At 41.9% G+C, this 20,898-nt stretch overlaps 1 protein-coding gene across 5 annotated transcripts in view; it reads right to left on the reverse strand.

Annotated features, from left to right (window-relative positions):
* The window catches only part of CDK6 (cyclin dependent kinase 6), a 137,365-nt gene extending 116,808 nt beyond the window's left edge, over nt 1–20,557 (reverse strand). The window contains exons 1-2 of one of the 5 annotated variants that reach the window (XM_064704300.1): nt 20,257–20,557; nt 17,726–18,213 (exon numbers count right to left, since the gene is read on the reverse strand). In XM_064704300.1, the coding sequence (XP_064560370.1) occupies nt 17,726–17,958 (233 nt within the window). In that variant the 5' untranslated portion in view covers nt 17,959–18,213; nt 20,257–20,557. Of the gene's footprint in view, nt 1–17,725; nt 18,214–19,143; nt 19,217–19,245; nt 19,374–19,688; nt 19,829–20,149; nt 20,201–20,256 lie in introns of those variants that run through there. The other 4 variants (XM_064704301.1, XM_064704302.1, XM_064704304.1 and 1 more) reach the window with 4 other exon arrangements.
* Between the last annotated feature and the right edge of the window lie 341 nt (nt 20,558–20,898).

Consider the following 20,898-nt stretch of genomic DNA (forward strand, 5'->3'; position numbering starts at 1 on the left):
AAACAAATGGGACTAATAAATCTTCAATGGAAATTTACAAGATTCTTCTGGCTTGATAAATTTAGCTTGGGGCAATTGCTCCTTAACCCTCGATACATAAAATGGGATCCTTTTTCCATTAGCATGCAAATTCCTTACACATTTCATCTGAACTACATCTTGCAAGTGTTTTAAGAGTTGGACACCATTGTGGTCTTTTTCCCATTTGTGACCATTCAAATGTGGCCATGCAAGCTCCTTGTCTGCCTTGTCATTTCTTCTATGAAGCTTTTTTAATTAATTCATATCACATGTAAAGTAAACCAAAAATATCTATTTTTGTAAGACTCTCAGGTGCTGTCATCCTCCAGTTCTTAAGGTAGATGTCTGATACACATTTCCTCCCTTTCTAGCCCATTTACATGGCACAGTGAGGCAACCATTTAAAGATTGACGCACATGGAGTGAAGTACTCTACGGACTACACAGCTCTTTAAGTATTTCCTTTAAACTCTTGCACACATATGTAAAAGAAAACAAATTAAAGATTATTTGAAGAGTTTGGCAATGAAAATGAGGTGTTAGTAGCATTTTGAGCTGGCAATAAATTTTATTCGACTGTTTTATTACTACAGGGCAAAGGCAACTATTTCTTTTGGGGTGTCTTTCAGCAGCATGAGATGAAGGTTTAAACATTAATGTATGGGTAGTTTTGAAGTAAATTCAGAATTTTGTAAATTACAGTTTATGTCAGATGTAAATACATGGCAAAACTGCTTTTTGATTGTTTTGCATGCATCATCTTCCACATTTCTGAAAGAAATGAGCAAACTGTAATAAATCTTGCAAAACAAGGTCTGGTTCCCGGAGTGCTAAAACATTTTTACATGAAGGCAAATGCAAACAGGGCCCATGTAGCCAGGTGGTGCCAGCAAAGCAGGGTGTGCTCTGTGATGCCCAGGCAGACAGTGTGGGGCTGGGCTGGGCTGAGGGAGGGCTGGGCCCAGCAGAGCCCATGGCCAGCATGGCTTGGTGGCCACCAGCCAGCTCCCAGCATCAGTGAGCTGGGAGGCATCTGCTGGGAGCAAGAGGCTGGCTCCCATCTGCTTGCAAATGCTGCAAGGACTGACAAAGCAGTGGACATGGATTAGCTAAGATCACAGAGAAGTCAGTGAGAGCCTTACCTTGCCAGGAATTATCGCTTCATGTCTGTCCCGCTCTTACACTACTCCCTACACCAGGAACCACCTTTCTCACTACAGAGCATAAATACTGGCTGAGACAGAAATTGTTCTAACCCTTTCTAAGCCACATGTGAATTGTTTTATTAATGTAATTATTTTAATTTCAAGAATGAGTCAAGAGACAATGAGGTCTGAAGGAGTTGCTCCTCATTATCTTCTATATTCCATCTCTAAACTCCACAACTTACCTCTGTTTTGAGAAACAGCACAAAAATACCACAGTTGATGATCTTAAGCCTTTGTAGAGTTAACTAAACAGGCAAGAGGCCCCACAGAACCACCACGGTCTAGGAAAGCCTTTTCTGATGTCAGCCTGCCTATTCCAGTGACACATTTTTTTTTCCTAATCTTCACCTTTTTCCCATCTAACAGAAACACTTACTCTTCTTAGTTCTACTTTAGCACTTCTCTTTATCTTCAACTTTAAAAAGCAGTCAAGGAAAAAAACAAATTGTCACAAATATGAAAAGTATGTAATCATATTGAACATCATCAGAAAAAAAGAACTTTTTATGTGAATCTTCAAGTTCACTGCACCACAGGTATTTAATTATGGTGTCACTGAACTACCAACTTTATCAATTGCTATATCATAGAACTTCCGAGCTTTTGTCTGAGTGAACAGTTACCAGTGTTTACTCACACAAAAGCCTACAAAGGTATTTTTTTTCACTGATATGTTCAACACACAATGGAACAAAAAGAGGCAGGAAATAAAATAATATTCTAAACTCAAGGACTAATTAAACTGAATAGATACAGGGAACACATTAAGGGAATGTATGACCACAGACAATAAAGATGTGGCTCCATCAATTTCATAGAGAAAAAGAACCCCATAAAACTGTCAAGTTAAGTGATTTAGGAAAAAATGTCCCAAATTACAAAATAATCTGTGTAGTTAGGGTAATCAGTACATTTGAGAATCACTTGTTACCCAGTCTCAGAGATTCTAAATGACTTCTCAATAATTTTCAATTAATATCCTAAAGCCTAAATCACAATATAAGATTGGAAGAAAAAACTGAGACTAGCTGCCTGCATTAATAAGCACTCACACAAAAGACATTTGCATTGAGATGTGTAGGTACTGCAGCCCACAAGATGTTTCCCAGTCTTCCAACAGCAAATGCAGAGGTAGGAAAGATCCAGCCCTGGAGCTTTTCCTTATGGTGCACTTCAGCTTGAGAGCCTTTCCACCAGCCCAGGTCCCTGAAGCAGTAGGATACTGGTGAAATAAAACTCCTAAGTTGTTCCAGGAGGCTGACCTCTACCATTTTACACAGGATATTAAATAGACCCCAGCTGTCTCCACTTAGAAGTGACTTAGTTCACATGTTTTATAAAGGTCCATTCAGCTGCTTTCTGAGTTATCACAGAATTGAAGTGACTTTCTGTGAAGAAAAACAAACTTATCCAGTGATTTCCCTTACCCACTTTTCATGCAGGCACAGCTCAGTTTTCCAACATCACAACTGGCATCTACATGTTCTAATGTAAGAATCTGTGTCTCGATTATGAAAATATTTGACTGACAAATAGCTGTCTCAAGTCCATTGGAAGAAACACACAAAGTGAAGCTTTATTTTTTGCTAAATCCAGGTAGACACAGTAATTAACATTTCTATGGATGCCTCAGAACGCAAGCACTTATGGTGTATGACTATGGATCTGAACACACAGTGCAGTTCACACAATTTCAAAAACAGACGGCAGGGAAGTTACATGGATTTAGATCTTACAAAGCAAAAGGACATTTCTTCAGGCTTGTGAAAATAATACAATCAACCTATTAGAAAGTCTATGATAATCCATGTCCATTCAGAAAATTTTAGTTTTATTTCAAGAACTCAACAGACTTTTCAAAAAAGCCTCCATTTAAAAGCTGACAAATGTTACTTCAATATTTTTGTATAAAGGATGTGCTCTGGGATGGCTGAGTTCTCAAACTGAGTGGCCAATCCTGATAAGGGATGGCAATTTCATGCTTGAAAGAAGAAAGATTAAAGTAATCTTGAATTCTACAAGATCTGAATACTTTTAGAAAGTATTAAAGGAGATACATAATCACATAATCTAAATATTCTCTAAAGTCCCTAAAAATAAGTATTTGTACTGTGAACAAGAGGAGAAAAAAGCCAGCTATTAAAAAACCTAATTGTGCTGCTTTTAAACATTGACATTCCCTGTTCAGTTGTCCCTGTTGCTCCCCAGGTGAGTTTAAGCCAATAGATGCCAAAAGATGCCTGGGCTCTTTGCCACTGATATTAATATTTATAATTTATATTTACTCTTTCCAGAACATATTAAATAAAATGTATTACTTTATTATACTTAAGAGTGGGATGGCATTTCAGTTCCATGTTCCAATTTTCAATATCATGCAACTTTTTAAAAACCATTAGCTTTTGGGATGGTTTTTTCCCTGACTTGCCCTTATCCCCTTCCCATTTTTTCTAAACTTTAAAAAAAGAAAACTGTTCACACATTTTTAAAGTGCAGGCAATAAATGTCTAACAACCCTAATCCATGTTACAAAATAATAATTCTCAAGTTAAATGGAGTAAAATCTTGACATTTTCATGGTTTTCCTTTTCCACATATACCCACATGTGTAATTTTCATATCCAAACAGCTTAATAGAGTAGATTGTTTACTTTACTACTACTATATTGTTTTAGTAGATCCATAATAAACAAAACTGTTTTCAAGCCTATGTCAAGTTATGTCAAATTATAAAACAGACACTTCACATAAAAAATCATGGAGAATCTTTTAGCAGTATTGATTGACTGATTTTAATTTTGAAAGCTATTACTGAGCAATGTGGGCTGACCTGTTTTGAGTTTATGGAAAAACAGAAATCCCCCCAAAATTATTCCAAGAGATAAAGGTATAGCACCACTGCTTTACAAAAACTCAGGTCTTGGATAATTCAGACTGGAATGTAAGTTAGACACCAGAGTTTTCCAACTATTTGCAATTGTACAATTGTGCAATTTGCCCAAAATTAAATCAAGGCAACGAAACTAAGCAGCATCAAAATTTTTTCAATAATGACATAATAAACCCACTTAGTGGCAAATCCTGTATGAGATCAGTATGGCAGAGTGAAGAGTAATGACAAAAAGAGAAACCACAACTAAGAAAGCTTTGAAAGGTGCCTTAAACTACTTGTAGACCGCATGAGCGGCCATCTCCAACACACATCATCAGTTACTTTTTCTGCTGTAAAGCATTAACAAATTTTGACCAAAATGGCTCCTGTTGTAGCTTAAAATTGGGTGCAGGGTAAGCAGGCAATGCCCATCCATCCCAGCTACTATCAGCTTCCTTTAGCACTTTAATGCCAAACACAAACTAGACTGTCTGAAGCCAGAAAATGTCACAGAGACCTACACTCCCCTATTACAGAAAGTGCATAAATTTTGCCAAGTGATAAAAACAAATGCCTTGTACAAGTTCTTACCAACAATTCATGTACAATGGACTTTGGTTAAAAAAAATTTCCCCTATAATACTCACTTCATCTTTCATCTAAATTCTTGTAATCCAAGTTACCCTCTGATTTCTATACTAATGTTTTGTTCCCCTACACCCAAAATAATTTCCTATTTGATTTTGTGACATCTGTTACTGCACAAACTCTCTACCTGCACTTCCACTTTTCACCTTCAAATTTTACTGACTGGCATTAATCTCATTGAGATCGAGCAAGCTACATTTGAATGGCCACCCTAGATTGGAATCATAAACTGGTTTGGGATGGAAAGGAACTTAGAAGATCATCTACTTCCAATCCTCCTACCATGCACCATTCACTAGTCCAGGTTGCTCAGCTCCATCCAGTCTGTCCTTGAACACATCGATGTGGCCACCTGCCACTTTTCTGGGCAAGCTGCTGAGTGAGTCACCTACCCTCAGAGTAAAGAAATTCCTAATATCTAATCTCTCCTAATATCTAATTCCTAATATCTAATCTAAACCCACCTTCTTTCAGTTTGAAGCCACTCTCTCTTGTTCTGTCACTACAAGCCCTTGTGAAAAGTCCCCCCTCTTTCATTTTTGTAGGCTCCCTTCAGGTACTGGAAGGACAGAAGTAGATCATCCCAAAGCCTTCTTTTTTCTAGGATGAACAAACATAAATTTCTCAGCCTTCTCTCACAGGAGAGGTGCTCCATCCTTCCAACCATCTCAGTGGCCCTGCTCTGGACTTGCTCCAACAGGTCCATATCCTTCCCAAGCTGGGGACCCCAAAGCTGGATGCAGTGTTCAGGTGGGGTGTCTCTCACCAGAGCAGAGCAGAGTAGAGGGACAGAATCCCCTCCCTCACCCTGACATCCACACTGCTTTGGATGCAGTCTAGGACACCTTTGACCTTCTGGGCTGTGAGTGCACATGGATGGGTCATGTCCAGCCTTTCATCTACCAGCACCCCCAGGTCCTTTTCCAAAGGGGTGCCCTCAATCCCTTCATCCCCAGCCTGTGTTGATACTGGGGGTTGCCCTAACCCAGGTGCAGCACCAGTACTTGGTCTTGCTAAACCTCATGAGACTTCCCATGGCCCCACTTCTCAAGCTTGTCCACCTGGGCTCCCTCTAGAGTCATAATGAGCATTTCCAGAGAGCAATTCACTGTACTCCAGCATGGGCACCAAGGATGAGTTGGATGAATTATTCTCCTAAAGCACATGCTCACTCGGCACTCAGTATGGGGAGACCCCAAATGACTAAAATGGAATACACTTTTAATATTCAGATCAATAAAGTGTCTAATCACAATTACCTCACATCCCTATCTTGGTATGCATGGCCGTGTGTACCTTTTGTGAGTCCATCATGATACACTGGAGCACAGCCATAAAGAAAGTCTTTGTCTCCCTCAAACATCACCCATTCCTCCAGAGAGTTTAAGAATCCAATACCCTTAAATTGTCCTGCTGTATCTAGCATCCAGGAGGAGGATATAGATCAAAACAGCAGCCAGGATTTCAGCGACTGGAAAGAGCATGGATGTCAAGGAATGGTGTATGACCCAAGTGACAAAAACTGTGCTGCTGCAACTCTCTATTTAACTACCCACCATTACAAATCTAAGACTTCAAATCATTCCTCTTGACTGCTAAGTTTTTGAATTACTTCTTGTTTCTTAATCTCTCTGTTCTAAAGCCTATTGTTACTATGTCAAGTTTGGGAACCATCCCTTTTCCAAAAAATGTCAGACTTAATTATTGTGGGCACTATGACTGTGTGTCTTGACTATTAGAATTTCTTAAATCAGCTATTGAAAGTTACTTCAGGCTATGCAGAGAGTGATCTCTCTTTTTTGTACTCCAGGAAGAGCTACTTCATTGATTGTATCTCTAAGTGTTGTCCTTAAATCTTATCTACTTGTCTTTAAACTTTGTCTACTATGAACAGTGGTTAAATTGTGCTTTATGAGTATTTTCATGAACTTAGTTTACTGCTTCTTCTAGAATCACAGGTTCAAGATCCTTGCCGTTGATGACAGCAAAAGATTACTTGTTTTTCATGACTTAAGCTTTGCTTCTGCAGAATAGTCTTGTACACTCTCAACTTTGGGTTACTAGAAACCAAGCACTCTTTGAACTGTATTTTCTTACAGACATCACAATATCCTTTTGATTTGGGATATTCCAGTATACCTTAAATGTCTTTAAATGTCTTCTAGGAAAACTCCTCTCATCACTGTCATTCACCTGTCTGCCATTTATCTATATCCACAAATACCTTTCCTTTTTAGTCAAACGGATTACCTGCCTCTTCTGTGCAAATCCTAACTCTTCTTGTTCTTGTACTGCCATGATCTTCAGTTCTAGTCTCACTGCTGTATTTTTTCACTTCTGTACAAATATTTGCTTCTGAAATAACTGACATCTCTAAACAATGTTTTAATTTGACCAAATAAAATTTAAAAGTAATAAAACATTCTTGAGCTGTTAGGAATAGAGACAATATGAATAATAAGCAACAGAGAATTGAGAAATGGCAGGTAATGCTTTTTTTTTTTTTAACTATGCTACAAACATAAAGTCAGTAGGATGATTAGGATTCTCTGCAATGAGGAGATACAGGTGCTCCGTTCTGCAGAAGTATTAACTTGTCTGGGCTCTGCCTTAAATTTAATGAGACATATCATTCTAATTTTCAAACCATAGTCATTGATTCCAACCTGTCAGGATATGGGTATTACTGCTTTGATTAAAACTTGTTGCTCAGCATTTTATAAAAAGCAGAGATAAACAGTGAGGCAACAAATTGATTAAAGATGTCTGCGAGGAAACCACAAAGATCAGTGGGTAGGCCTATCTCCATTAACAATCTAGAAGGTTATCTAAGGATAAACAACACACTAATTAAAGTGCAGATGTTGCCTAATCTCTGTGTCATAAAGTTCACAAATACAAACTATGCTGATAGATAAAAGTCGGCAAAACGAGATTCACTTTATAATCTACTTCCTAACACAGAGAAGGAATACAGGTCATTGACTTTTGCTGCCCTGAAAGAACCTGGAAATCAGTAATAAAGGTTCTAGAGCTGTGTTAGTGAGTAACATTAGACATAAACTTCAAAACAGTACAGCAAAGTCTCTAACTGTAGCTCTAGAAGCATTTGCACTAGAAGCATTTGCCCTTGAAGAAAGGACATGTACACTGCACTGAAATCAATGTACCTGTGATGCAACCTGGAATTTGAGAGATAATGCTGGACAAGATGCTCAGGTGACAACACAAAAGCAGACATCAAGTATTTAACATACTGAGTTAGAGAGGAATTATTTGTGGCACAAAAAGGAAGTGTAATTAGGAGTGAAACAGAAATGCTAAATCTAATTCAGTGAAAAACCTAATGAATTGTTATACCCCAGTTTGGTGAACTCAATAGTTGAAGCATGTAAACTCTGAATGGTGAAGTCTCAAACATGCATGCTTGCTGGGACACCTCTGCACAGTCTGCCTGTACTGTGCATTTCTGTTCAACTTAACATTAGGACTTTATGATTTGAACAACCAAAGCAGTTTGAATCAGTGTAGCCCCTTCAATTCCCCAGTGGAAACTTGAGCCCTAAATTTGCAGCTTGATTCTTGGATTAGCTGGAAGATGTGTATGCAATTCTGCCATCAGGCTGATGACACAGATGAACAGCTAACTATGCATATTGCTTTTCGGAACATAATGCAAAAAGAAGCAGAAACTCTCCCTTCAGCTGTAATCCTCTCAAATATTGCATGATGATGCACTATCACAAAGTCAGGGCACTTAAAGATCAGAACTGTATTTTCTAAAGAATACCCGCTGACTACAATTTATTGAATGTCTGTTATTTGAGACATATTTAGATTCTAGACAGCCACAAGAGTTTTTCTAGGAAAATGATATGATCATCAGGGAGGGAAACTAAAAAGCAAAAATCACAAAGAATATATAGTACTGTGAATCTTAAGTATCATTTTTGATCTTTAATATGCAACACAAAAACTACCCCAATATGTTTATATGATATGGGAAGAGGCAGAAAATCAAAACATCATGAAAAAAAGTGGGAATCTTACTAAGACTTACTAAAAGGGATTGAATTTTAACTTGGATATAATGTATTTATGAGAATCCCACCATATTTCTATTTATATGTCGGAATTTATTACAACTTTATTCAAAATACTGGTGGCTGGGCATGTTTTTAATATGTTGTAAATGTAAGACTTTTATATCCTATGCATGGTTTTAGTATCATGGTGTTTTAAAAAAATGTATGATTCTGTATTTCTGTGCATTAAATATTTCCAATATTTTTTTGAAGAAAAGGAATTCAATTCCTTCTCACAATGAGGGAAAGTTAAATGTGACATTCAATGGCTTCAAAGCCCTCCCTTTTTATTGGGAAAGAGCAGAGTATGCAAGGTCCTCTGAGGTTGTTTCACTTCAGCAGGAGCTGTGTAGCCAAATGAGTCCTCCCCCAAACATCTAAGCACAGTCAGTACATTCCCAACTCCTACAGCCAAGTTAAAGTGAAAACGGTCTTAGTTCAGTAATGATTGAGGTGGTTTGCTCTAATCAAATTAAACCAGCCAAATGTTCTTTTCAAAGGTAACTGTCTACTCTGCAGCTGTATGCAAAATACCACATCAAATGTGGAAAAAAAAAGTGATAGAATTCTATCCTTACAGTAGAGCCCTGGCTCCACAGATGAAGAGAAACAAAAGCACCAGTGCAGCTAGGAATTACGATCACAGAAAGCTCCCAGAAATATGCTAACTTAAGAAACACTGAACAAAGTACTGAAATTTCCAGTTTATAATTAATTGATTTCAGGGAAAAGGGAGTTCTCTGGCATTGTTAAACAGCAATTTATCACACTGACCACACTTCAAATAGATATTAAAAGACTAGCCAAAGTTTCACATAAAAGAGAGAAAAGAATCACGCAGGCTTTTTCACTCTATTTTTCACTTCATTTCTCTGTTTCTATCAAAATATGTAATATTCAGCACTGACTAATGTTTCAAAAGTCTAAACTCAACACGTTTCATTTAAATACAGTGTGACTCATTTACACTAGAACTGAGTTTTCAATCATTAAATATGGGAAACTCCTGTAAAGATGAATTCATGTCTGAGTTAGTTTTTTATTTTCTTTTATTAAGAGAAGATCAGTCACCTGTTAATGATAATCCAGAGTAATAAGCAGTCAGTGTTGGTATGAAGCCTTTTAACACAGTACAGAACTTTTTGCTAAGCTCATAGATTAGCTAGGTATGCCATGGGAAACCCACTCAAGGACAACTCTACCAATACCAGCAAACTGGCACACCCTGTTTTTAGCTGTGAGAAACATTCACCTCATCCTGAAAAGTATCAGAGATACTTCAGAGAATAGAAACCCATCTTCTTCTGAAACCCTAAAAAGACATCTAAAGCACCATATGAACGAGCTTCTTACTACTCATATAAAACATTTTTTATGCTGCCTAAAGAAAACACAACTGTGTTGTTAGAAATTTAAGGTCTGATTTTAAAGGGATTATTTAGGAGACTGTTTCCTTTTTTCCTAATGATGGGGCAAATTTTCAAAGGTAAAGGGTAAATAAATAAATATAAAAATCAATACAAATAATTTGGATGCAATGAGGTATTTTGAAAAGAGTTCGGAAATCAACAGTCACACTTCCATTCTTTGACAATCATCTCATCAACAGCTTCCCAAACAGCAGTTTCCCAAATGGCAAATGTCAAAGGACACAATGGGAAAAAACACTCCTTGGAAAATTCTGAAGAGGTTTTTTATTAAATACCAATTCTTTAGAGTTTAAAGGTATACCTGTTAAATAATTGTGCCTGCATAATTAGAAGTATTTTTCAGATTATAAGAAGATATGAAGAACAGGTATAAGTGGAGGAAACTTCTCTCTTTTAAAAGAAAAAACACAGCTTAATTATATATGTATATGGGCACACTTACCTTCTTATAATTCGTTAGATCATTAACAATCAACTTGTTCAGCAATACTAGAAAATAACTAGATTTCATACCAAGCAAACTAAATCCTCTACATAGAGAAGTTTTGGAATAAACTGCAACCTCTATTTTCTTTACTGTTACAAAACTTCACAGAGTAGTTTTGAAGCTTCAGAACTAAATTACATCACCTAAGAATTACTACAATGACAAATAATCACTCTTGATGTCAAATTCATGTTACTACTCTGTCAAGATAGTTATAGTACTTATTCTGCATGATTCATTTTAAATTCTAATAGAAATATTCTCTAGAAATAAGGCTTTAATCTAATACATGAATAAGAATCAGTATCTGTGATTTGTATTCTGATGTACATTGTCCCTGAACTCTATCCAGAAAGATGTTTTAAAATTCAGTGCATTCTTAGCATCACAGCTATTTCTATTTGATAATGCACTTAGATATGTGCTAAGCTTCAAACAACAGCTTAAATCCCACCAAGCCCACCTGAGTGACTTAGTGAGTGCTTTGCTCAGTCACAGACTCCAGGTCCAGCCTGCTCTCTTTTAAACCCTGGGACAGCAACTTTTCTTCTCCCTGCTCTGTTCCACACTTCAGCCACAAGTGAGTACCATGAAGCAAACTGGAAAAGCCTAATGAGCCTTCATCTGTAAGTGTGGACTATCCTCTCCCCTGGCATCTAAACCTTTTCAAGGCTCAGTTTGGAATCCTAGACCCCACTCCATACCCTGGAAGTCACAGCCTGCCATCAGCAGTGGTTATGGTAGAAGAAGTTGGTTTTTCCTTCCAGGCAGGACCCAGCAAGGCTATATCTCTTCAAGAAGAGCACAGACATAATCATTCACAGATTCAAAGAAGGAAGAGAGTACTGGACATAATCTAAAATTAATAACATTTACTCATACAAAGACTGGTTTTTGTAAAAAGCTTAGATTTAGAATGAGATAAAATACTTTTTAAAATGGTCTTGTACTCATTCCAGAAACTGAACTTCCTAAGGCTCAGAAGTCCATTCCATACTCAACCCTTCCTTCCTGACATGCTCTTATCTTGTCCTGTTTCTGCCAGATCATGTATTAAAATTAAATCATCACATCCCTAACTAACAAACAATTCATATGATTGGCAAGAACATCCTTGTCTTCTCAGTACATGTTCATTCTGTGGACTGCAAGGTCGCAAGCAGATGGTGACAGGTCAGCACGCGTTCACTTTGCCTAATGTCCTCTGACAACAAATTTCCCCAAGACCTGTGTGCCCTGTTCAGTGGCAACCCTATCATTCTCCTTTTGCCTCCAGCCATCAGAGAAGCCAATATTTGCAGTTCCTTCCTTCCCAAGGCTTCTGCAGTGTCCCTTGCAATGGCCAGTCAGTACAGGGATGATCTCCCTTGCCTTCTGACCAGAACTGCTTTCCAGCCTGGAAATGCCTTTCCCTGGCCAAGGCACTTCCCGTCGTCACATCTGCCTTGAAAATGATCCTGTTTGTGTGAGACTAAAAATGACTCTGAAGCTCATTCAGTTTTTCCTTCCCATTACTCATCCATCATTTCTACCTCAGCTGAGATTCATCTGCCACACAAATACTTGGCAAGTTTCAAGTTCAGTTTCTTCTGCTCCACTCCATCCCTGCATCTTATTTTACTCTTTCTGTTTGCAAGACAATCCTTCTAACTAGCAATGCAAAGATCACCATTTCTTTGTCTCTAGGGGCTTGCCAGATGTCATATTGAGTGATGCTACACAAAAATAAATTGTATCACACAATACAGCACACTGCTGATGTGCAAGAATGACCTCACAGACTAGAAGTTTAACATTAGCTTGGCAGAAAAAAGAAGGAAGGAAGCAGAATTCACTAGAGACAAACACCCCCTAAAATAGAAATGTTTCACTTGACAGGATGGAGCATCTCAATGATTTTGAGAAGATCATCCTTTCAACTTATTAACAGTACAGTAATAAAGCCAGAAGCCAGCATCAGCATCACCAAAAATTAGAAAGAGAAATAAAATTAGCTACTGCCTTCTGAATTTTTTTCCCTCTGTATGCTTGCCCATAATTTCAGTTTAAAAACAGAAAAAAAGCAAAACAAATACATGCTCAAATTGTCTTGCAAAAGGTTAACTAGGTATTGATGATCTGCTATTGATATGTCCTGCATGCTCTACCAGGTCAGACAGGGAACTTCAAGACACTTGGAAAAATACCTTCAAGGTACAAGGAAACTTTAAGCCCCAAGCCATTTATACACTTCTGGGGCCTCTGGGCAAGGTAAAGCAAGTGCTGCTCTTTATGCCAGGGATATATGGTCTATATGCAGGGATGGGGAGCGATGTGTGTGCCAACCTCCCCCCAGCACTCAGGGGGCTTTGCCAGGGCAATCAGCTGAGGGGCTCCACCAAGCACCCAAGTGCAAATCAAGAGACCACAGCATGGACCACGGGATTGCAAAGCAGGGAAAAGGCAGCCTGACATGCATGCTGTACTGCAGTCAGCAGTTTACAGTGCCACTTATAGTTCAGTGGACATAAAATAACATATAAACTTGAACATGGCATAATTGTGCAAATAGTCCTAATTACTGCGTTTCCCCCCACTGATTTGTACACAAAAAAGAATGAGGAATAGATTCAGACTTCCTTCCAGGCGGATCATGCTGTTGAACCTAAGTCAGTTAGCTGGGGCACATATTCTGCAAGGTATCAGGAAAGAGAGAATAAGACTTTTACTTCTTACGTAGTTAAGATCACTTTGAATGGCACTTACTCTGACACTTACCTTTGAAATGACAACCAACCCAGAGTAGACTATATTTTAATAGGTCATACTCAACATCATTTCAGCTATTTAAATACTGGAAGTTATTAAACCATGAAAATACTGAAGAAGTTGAATTTATAAAAGAAAAGTTATAAGATAGGAAGCAAAAATATATAGCTTTGCATTTTTGTTCAATTTGCTTACGGTTTAATGCTATTAAAACTGTTAAATAGAAATATAAATATGATAGAAAACAAGCATGCCAAGAACTACAGTAGTCTGCCTTGCATATCACCTTCCCAGAGTGCAAATTCAGAGTTTGATGATGACTAAGATACAGGGGAAATTATTCATCTGATTACCAGCAGGAGAGAGATAAAATGAGTGCAAGATACAGCTGAATTTAGCATTATAATAACAAGAAGAATTTTTACAGATATCTTGCAGCAGAGTTTTACACACAGGAATTTCCTGAATCTAATATGTCATTTATTCCTGGCAAAGTCTGTTCTTTATCGACATATATTTCATTTTTCCCAACTAAAACAGTATTAAGCTAAGGAACTGCAGGACCAACTTTTGCCAGATTTACCTACTGTATATAATAAAGTTTTATTCAAGTATTACATCTGAAAGGTGATCTAGAGGAGCACCTTGATCATCCTACCAGCTACAAGGGACTTTTCCAAGCCCATGACATAGTTATTTTCAGATTGATTTACAGTAAGCTTTACTCTTCAAGATTCTATTTTAAACTTTGTTTTGTGAAAATAAATAGAATAGAGTAAGGTGTCCTGTCCGAGAGGAGCTCTATAAAAAGGGTAAATGTGAACAGGAAAGGATTTTAAGCACATAGCAATTATTTCAACTGCCTTTTCCCCATGCCTTTCTATACACTACTCTTAACAGTCTTATAAAAATTTAGATCAGTCCTCTGTATTTCCATTACAGTACAGAGATTTTCATTACCATCATTGTTCTGATGAAGATTATATTTCCCTTTGATGCTTTTCTTGCACTTGGAACAAAGAAACACAAAACAAAGCTCTCAAAATTAGCAAGCAGTAGCATGGAAAAATATGATATTATATTTAAAATTATTCTGGGCTACTTGGACATCTCTCCCTTATGGAGAAAATTCTCTTCCAGCCCTAGTACCAAGCACTGGAAACCAGTTTTGGCTCTAACTATTTCTCAAAGAAGTGATTCTACAACTGTTAGGACAAACCTGGACTGGAGGAGCACTGCTAGTCCTGAACCCTGCTCCTGTGGCCAGCAAAGCTCCACCTATGCCTACAAAGTGCTGGGCCTTTCCTTGCTAAACTGTTCTTCACATCCAGCTCCACTTCATGGCCACAGAGAAGCCCTGGGCTGCTGAAATCCCCACTGCACTCTCTGGAGAAGCCCAGAGGTGCCACTGGAGCTGAAAATGACACTCAGCCTGCGTTCATGTGGCCTGAGATCTCTGCTGCCAGCTGATGCCAGAGCACCACAGCTGACCACAGGGCCTGTGCAGCTCCTCTGTACAAAGTCTGTCTAAATCCTGACTCACTGAATGGCTGCTGGCCTGCATTGAGCAACTCATGGATCACACATGCCACTACTCAGAGGTAACAGATACAACACAGTATCTGCAGTTCCAGCATAGTTCTCTCAGGCCAGCTGCTTGTAATATTTAGAAAAAAACTAAAGGTCCTCTCAAAATCAAAAATATTTAGTTTAAAATTTTTGTGCTGTTATCTCAGTGCTGTGAAAACAATGTATATTTTAATCCAGTATGCAGACAATGCATTTGGAATTGTTTGTATTAATTAGCCTGGCCATGATATCAGTTTCCAGAATGCATGCCCAAACAATTAAAATATTCTGATCATAATATGTTCAATAAGTACAGTTAGATCAGCTGCTTAAAATTGCAGAACTTCTTTTATAGTATTTCCTTTCCTGAGTATATTTACATAACACAAAAATAGACATTTAATTTCAATAAACTGCAAACTCTTCTACCAGATTTTGTAACAGAACGGGGCCATTTAAATGTTTTCAAATAATTTGTCCATTTGAAGGACATGATTCCGGTCTCTCCAGAGGGCTCCTTATCTGCCCCACAGGTTAAAATATGGACAAAGGACATGATAAAACGTGAGGAATAGCATTCCTCACATTTTAGAAGAGATAATGTTTGGAATTGCTTATCTTCTGCCTTTTTGTGGAAAAAGGTGTGCAACCAATGTCCCAAGCACCCTGATACATTACCAGCCAGTCCCTTGTGTCTCAAATGCTGCTTATGGCAAAAGGTACAGGCTTCTCAACACCACTATGAGGACCTGAAACACACTTTCACAGATTTTTACATTAAAATTACATTCTCATATTGCTGGTTCAAATGCTCACTGCTTTGCAGAGTTTTCATTCAAGCTTGTAAAAATATCTGAAGCTTCAATGTATTTATGCAATGCTCTGTTGAGATTCAACTGCACCTGTATCAAGTAAAAGCCTGCAGTTGCAAAGTCAGTTTATCAAATAGCTCTTTGAAAAACAAGAACTCTATTTCAATCATTTAGCTGCATTCAAGATTAGAAAGCTCTTAAAAAGATCTTTTATATCACATGGAAAGATGTTAATGGCAGAAAAATTCTTAACTATTATGTTCAAATATTCCCAAACAAGATTTATCTTTCAAATATATAAATGCCTAAGCCTGGACAACTAAATCCTCATCTTCTCCCATAAACTGATGGGCTGCATTTCAAAGATTTTGACAGCTCCCAATTATTCCTCTACTGCTAAGGACCAACTTTGCACGTGCTCCTCTAAACCAAGTCACTTGATTCAGTGAGCAAACACAGGATGCCAACTTTTGAAGTATACTGACTAAGCCTCTGCCATTAGTAGGTGCCAGTCAAGATAATGCTTATTAACTGAATTGTGGATTTGCGTGATGAGCAATGGAAGTGTGAGCTGCAGCCTGTGTGTCCCATTGCCACTAAAGTGAGACTGATGGCATGCACTCCATGGTCAGCATTTCAGAATACATGCACTCTGCCTAGTCAGTTTTGACATAAAGGAGACTGTCACATTACACTACCTTGAAATGAACAAAAGTGAATTCATCCCTAGCAATTGACTTTCGTAACTTATATATTATTCTGTCTCATCTTTCCTTTTGTGCCTAATGAACACCCCCTGATCTCAGACCCTACAAAAAAGGACGATTACACGTGTAAGGCATTTTGAAATTCACCTGTGAGTTCAGAGTATCTATTTCTCTAAGACTGAAAGAGTCTTGGTGTTAGTGAAGTACAAAAATGTTTTCCTTTTGCTGTGTAATATGCATGTAAGTAAAACAAAGAATGGCATTCTCTTGCTAATACAGCACCACCAGCAAGATGCTGACCAGTTTCATTGTGAGTATCTGGAAAGTGAAACTTACTTCTTAAAGTTCACAATTTTAATAAAAGATGCTCACAGGCTGCTGAAGGCTTCTAGCTAGAGAAAAATGTAAGAGGTTACAGTAGGGCTATCTTTATCATTGAGAGCACAGGCCACTTATCCAGGATTTATGCTACTGACACAACAGAAGGGACATCCTGGGGCCACTGCCACCATTTTGTGAGAAAGGTCTGACACCTGTACTTTTGCCCTCCTGGTAGCAGAATCAACAGCTCGTGGTGAAAATTAGTACCAAACAATACTCAACCCTAAGGCTGCTTGAAAAGCTTGAAGTCTTAAGCTGTTGCTTCTTTTTAACACCATAATCTACAGCTCTCTATAAAAGCACCTAAAAAGGCAGAATGTACATTCCACTACTACTCTCATTCTTGTAATTTCTACAATCAACGGAGCTGGTAAAAATCAGCTGCAACTGGCAGTACTAATAGGTCAGACAAAACCAGGGAGAGGTTGGGTTTTTTTCATTTTCTCTCATGCCTGAGGAAATAGTATATATATGGCTCCTTGCCCATCCATTCCAACACTTAAATCACACACCTATGCCTCTGGAGATGGGTGTTTGTGTGTGTGGGAGGCAACGCACAGGGATGAGGTGAGGTCTGGCAGGCAGCACCATGGCCTGTTGAAACCTCAAACCACACTTCATGCACCCAGTTTAGTGCTCACTCCAGCCACAAACCCAAACTAGTGTCCATTCCATTTATGCCCCCAAACTCTCACTCACCCAATCCATATACTGTACCCAGGACCTCACTGATCAGGACAGTGTCCCACCTCCTCACCTGACCACGTTGGGGTGTTCGAACGTCTCCAGGTGCCTCAGAACCGCCACCTCTCGGATAGTGGACAGTGGCATCCCCTCCTCGCTGGTCTGCACCCGCACCCGCTTCAGCGCAACAAAGCGACCTCCGTTCTTCAAGTCTCGGGCCTTGAACACCTTCCCGTAGGCTCCTTCCCCAATCTCAGCCACACACTCATACTGCTGGTCAGCCAGGTTTGTGCTGTCCTTATCCATGCTGGCACCAGTCCTCTTCCTCCTCTCCAAGTGCCCCGAGGTGGCTCTCAGTCTCACTTACTTTTCGAAAAACCAGTACTTTGCTGGGATGCAGACAGGCCACGCACTTGGTGCCTCTGCCAGAGAGGCAGCAGGAAGCTCCTGCCCTCCTGTTCTTGCTCTTTTTCTGTACTGGCCACAATGCGCCTCTGCTTTTGGCCACCAGGAATTATCATACAGTCTTTGGGAGCATTGCCTGTGTAAAGCCAAACAAATCTGGAGGACAAACCAAGCAAAAAAATTGAGTTTAGTTTAGTTTACTTCATGACTTTGCACTGTTCAAAACCTGCTAAAATTAAGCTAATACAGATATGCAAAGCAAAATCATGGTGGAAAGGAAGACGCGAACCATGAGGGTGACATATGTATCAAGGTCCCGGAGTGGCTGATACACTACAGAGTTATCACGGTCTGCGCAGAAGGCTAGGTACGCATTCGGCTACAGAGCAACAGCATCCTCAGGGGTTTCACTGAGAATGGCCTAAAGATGATGACCCCGAGACACATGGGTGATGGGGATGGCAGAACTAGCTAGGCATGTGTGAGAGGAAGCGTTCCTAAAAAGAACTTATGTCAGGATTTCAGGACTCCCAAGTTTTCCTCATTTAACGCGGTGGAGTCCTGCACATATATTTTGCTATATTACTGACACTAGCTAGTAAATAATAGCATTTGGAGGTATCTGCCTTGGTCTGCTCTCTCCTGTGCTAAGGCCTTCATGGAAAGATCATGAACACAATGCAAGAAACAAAGCACCTGTGGAGAGAAGAAATACATGCAGACTGAGATGGCAATAACACTCTATGAAGCATTGTGTGCTGAAGCAGGCTCAGAAATATGCACTTCAGCAAATTTACTATCAAGCAAGAGTATTGGCTGTGTGTACTGCTACATGTGTCACTGGCAGCTCCTTGCAAAGCAGCATGGTGAAAGATGTCTTCAGGAACAGCATGCTCTGCTGCAGAGTGCATGAGGCTGTAGAACAGAAGCACTTCTGCATCCAGTTTCATCCACTTTCTGCAGGACTGTGCAAACCCTCTCCCTTCACAAAGCTCCACATCAATTCCTCCCTTCCCCCTGACCCTTTTTAACACAGCGATACAGTGACCTCCAGGATTGTAGCCCTGTCCTACACCACATTTTTACCGCGCTACGATGAATGAGTCCCACATAGATGAGTCGGGGATCTCTTATGTGGAATTGAAGCACAAAGCACGACGGCTATTCCGCACACTTAGCTGATCTTACACCTCAGCTGGAGATGAAAAGCGCAATCTGAAGGAAACCTGTGCCCACTGCTCAACCCTTCTCCACGGCTGCAGCCGGAGGCGGCTCCCTGCCTCGCCGGCTTCAGTTCCCAGCACAGCTGCCACGGCATCGCATCGCCCCAGCCACCGGGCAGCCCTGCGTCCCCCGCCTGCAGCATCACCGGGCGACACCGAGCATGGGCCGTCCCCGGAGCCCGGTGTGCGGGGGTACCCGTGCCCGAGCCCGGTGTGCGGGGTGACCCCTGCCCGAGCCCGGTGTGCGGGGGGACCCCAGCCCACCCCGCGCCCCCGCCGCGGCCGCCCGCGCCCCCTCCGGCCCCGCGCCGCGGGCAGGGCGCCCCCGAGCGGCGGGTAGCGGCGCCGCGCGTGCGTGGCGGCGGGGCCGGCGGGCCTCTGCCCCGGCGCGGCCGCGTGGAAACTTACCCGTGCTCGCCCTCCCCGGGCACGGCGGGGCACCGGGGCCGCCCCCGGCCGCCGCTGCCCCCGCCGCGCTCCCCTCCGCGGGCGCCCCGCAGGCGGCGGGGGGTGGCGGCGGGGGACACGCGGGGAGCCGCGTCCCCGCGCTTCCTCTCAGCGGACGGGGCGGGGAGGGGGGCCCGGCTCCGCTGCTCGGCAGGACGCAGAGAGGACCCCCCCCGGCGGCTCCCCCTGAGGGCACCCCTTCCCCCGCGGGCCCCTCCGCGCCCCCGCACCGACCCCGAGGCGGCTGCGGCGGCACCGCGGGGCGCGCTGCCCCGGCCCGGCCGCCGAAGGGACGCGTCCGCGGTGCCGCCCGCGGGGAGGGGGGGCGAGCGGCGTGGGCTCCCGGGCCGGGCGGGGAGGGGACGGCGTGTGGGCCACGCCGCGGGGCCGGGTGCGCGGAGCACATGGGCGCCCCGCGTTACCTGGTGTGCGCCACGGCCGCCTGCACCGCCACCAGTTCCCCAAATAATCCTCAGCCCCGGGGGGTGGAGGGGGGGGAGGGAGGGGGTGAGTCCTCTCTAACACAAACCTCCCATTGAGCGAGGCGGGGTGGAGAGCCGGCCCGGGGTCTGCCCCTTCACATGGCGATGTCTCCGGCAGGTCCCGGCAGCGGCCGCCCGGGCCACACAGGTAGCTGATCCGCGGCTCGGCCGCCCTCGGCTCGCATCCTCCTGCCGCCGCCGCCGCCGGGCTGCACCTTGGCGCAGAAGGAGCTCGCACTCGTCCCCCAGCCCGTTCCTCCCGCCCCCACCCTGCCCGGGGAAAAGGAAAACGCGAAATAAAAATCGCGGCCGGCGGCCCCCGGGGAGCTGCAGCGCCACGATCGCAGCCCCGCCGGCCACAGCTTGCGGTGCGGGGCTCGGGCACCGGCCCTCGGCGCCGCCGCCGCTCCGCCGCTGCCCCGGCGCTGCGCTGCCGCTGCTCGCTCGCTCCCCCGGCCTCTATTCTGCCTGGGAGCAGCAGCAGCTTGCTGCCTTTTTTTTTTTTTTTTTTTTTTTTTTCCCTCTCCTCAACTTTTTTTTTTCCCTTGCTTTCCCACGCTGGCTGAATGTGACTTGACCCCGTTTCAAAAAAGTTTGACATAGTGCTTCAACATTTCCGCATTCCTCCCCGACTACAAAGGCTGCAGCCGCCTCCTTCTGCTTTCTGTCTCTGCTCTCTGTCTTCACAC

The sequence above is a fragment of the Zonotrichia leucophrys genome, chromosome 2 (assembly GCF_028769735.1).
Source record: "Zonotrichia leucophrys gambelii isolate GWCS_2022_RI chromosome 2, RI_Zleu_2.0, whole genome shotgun sequence".
Classification (NCBI taxonomy): domain Eukaryota; kingdom Metazoa; phylum Chordata; class Aves; order Passeriformes; family Passerellidae; genus Zonotrichia; species Zonotrichia leucophrys.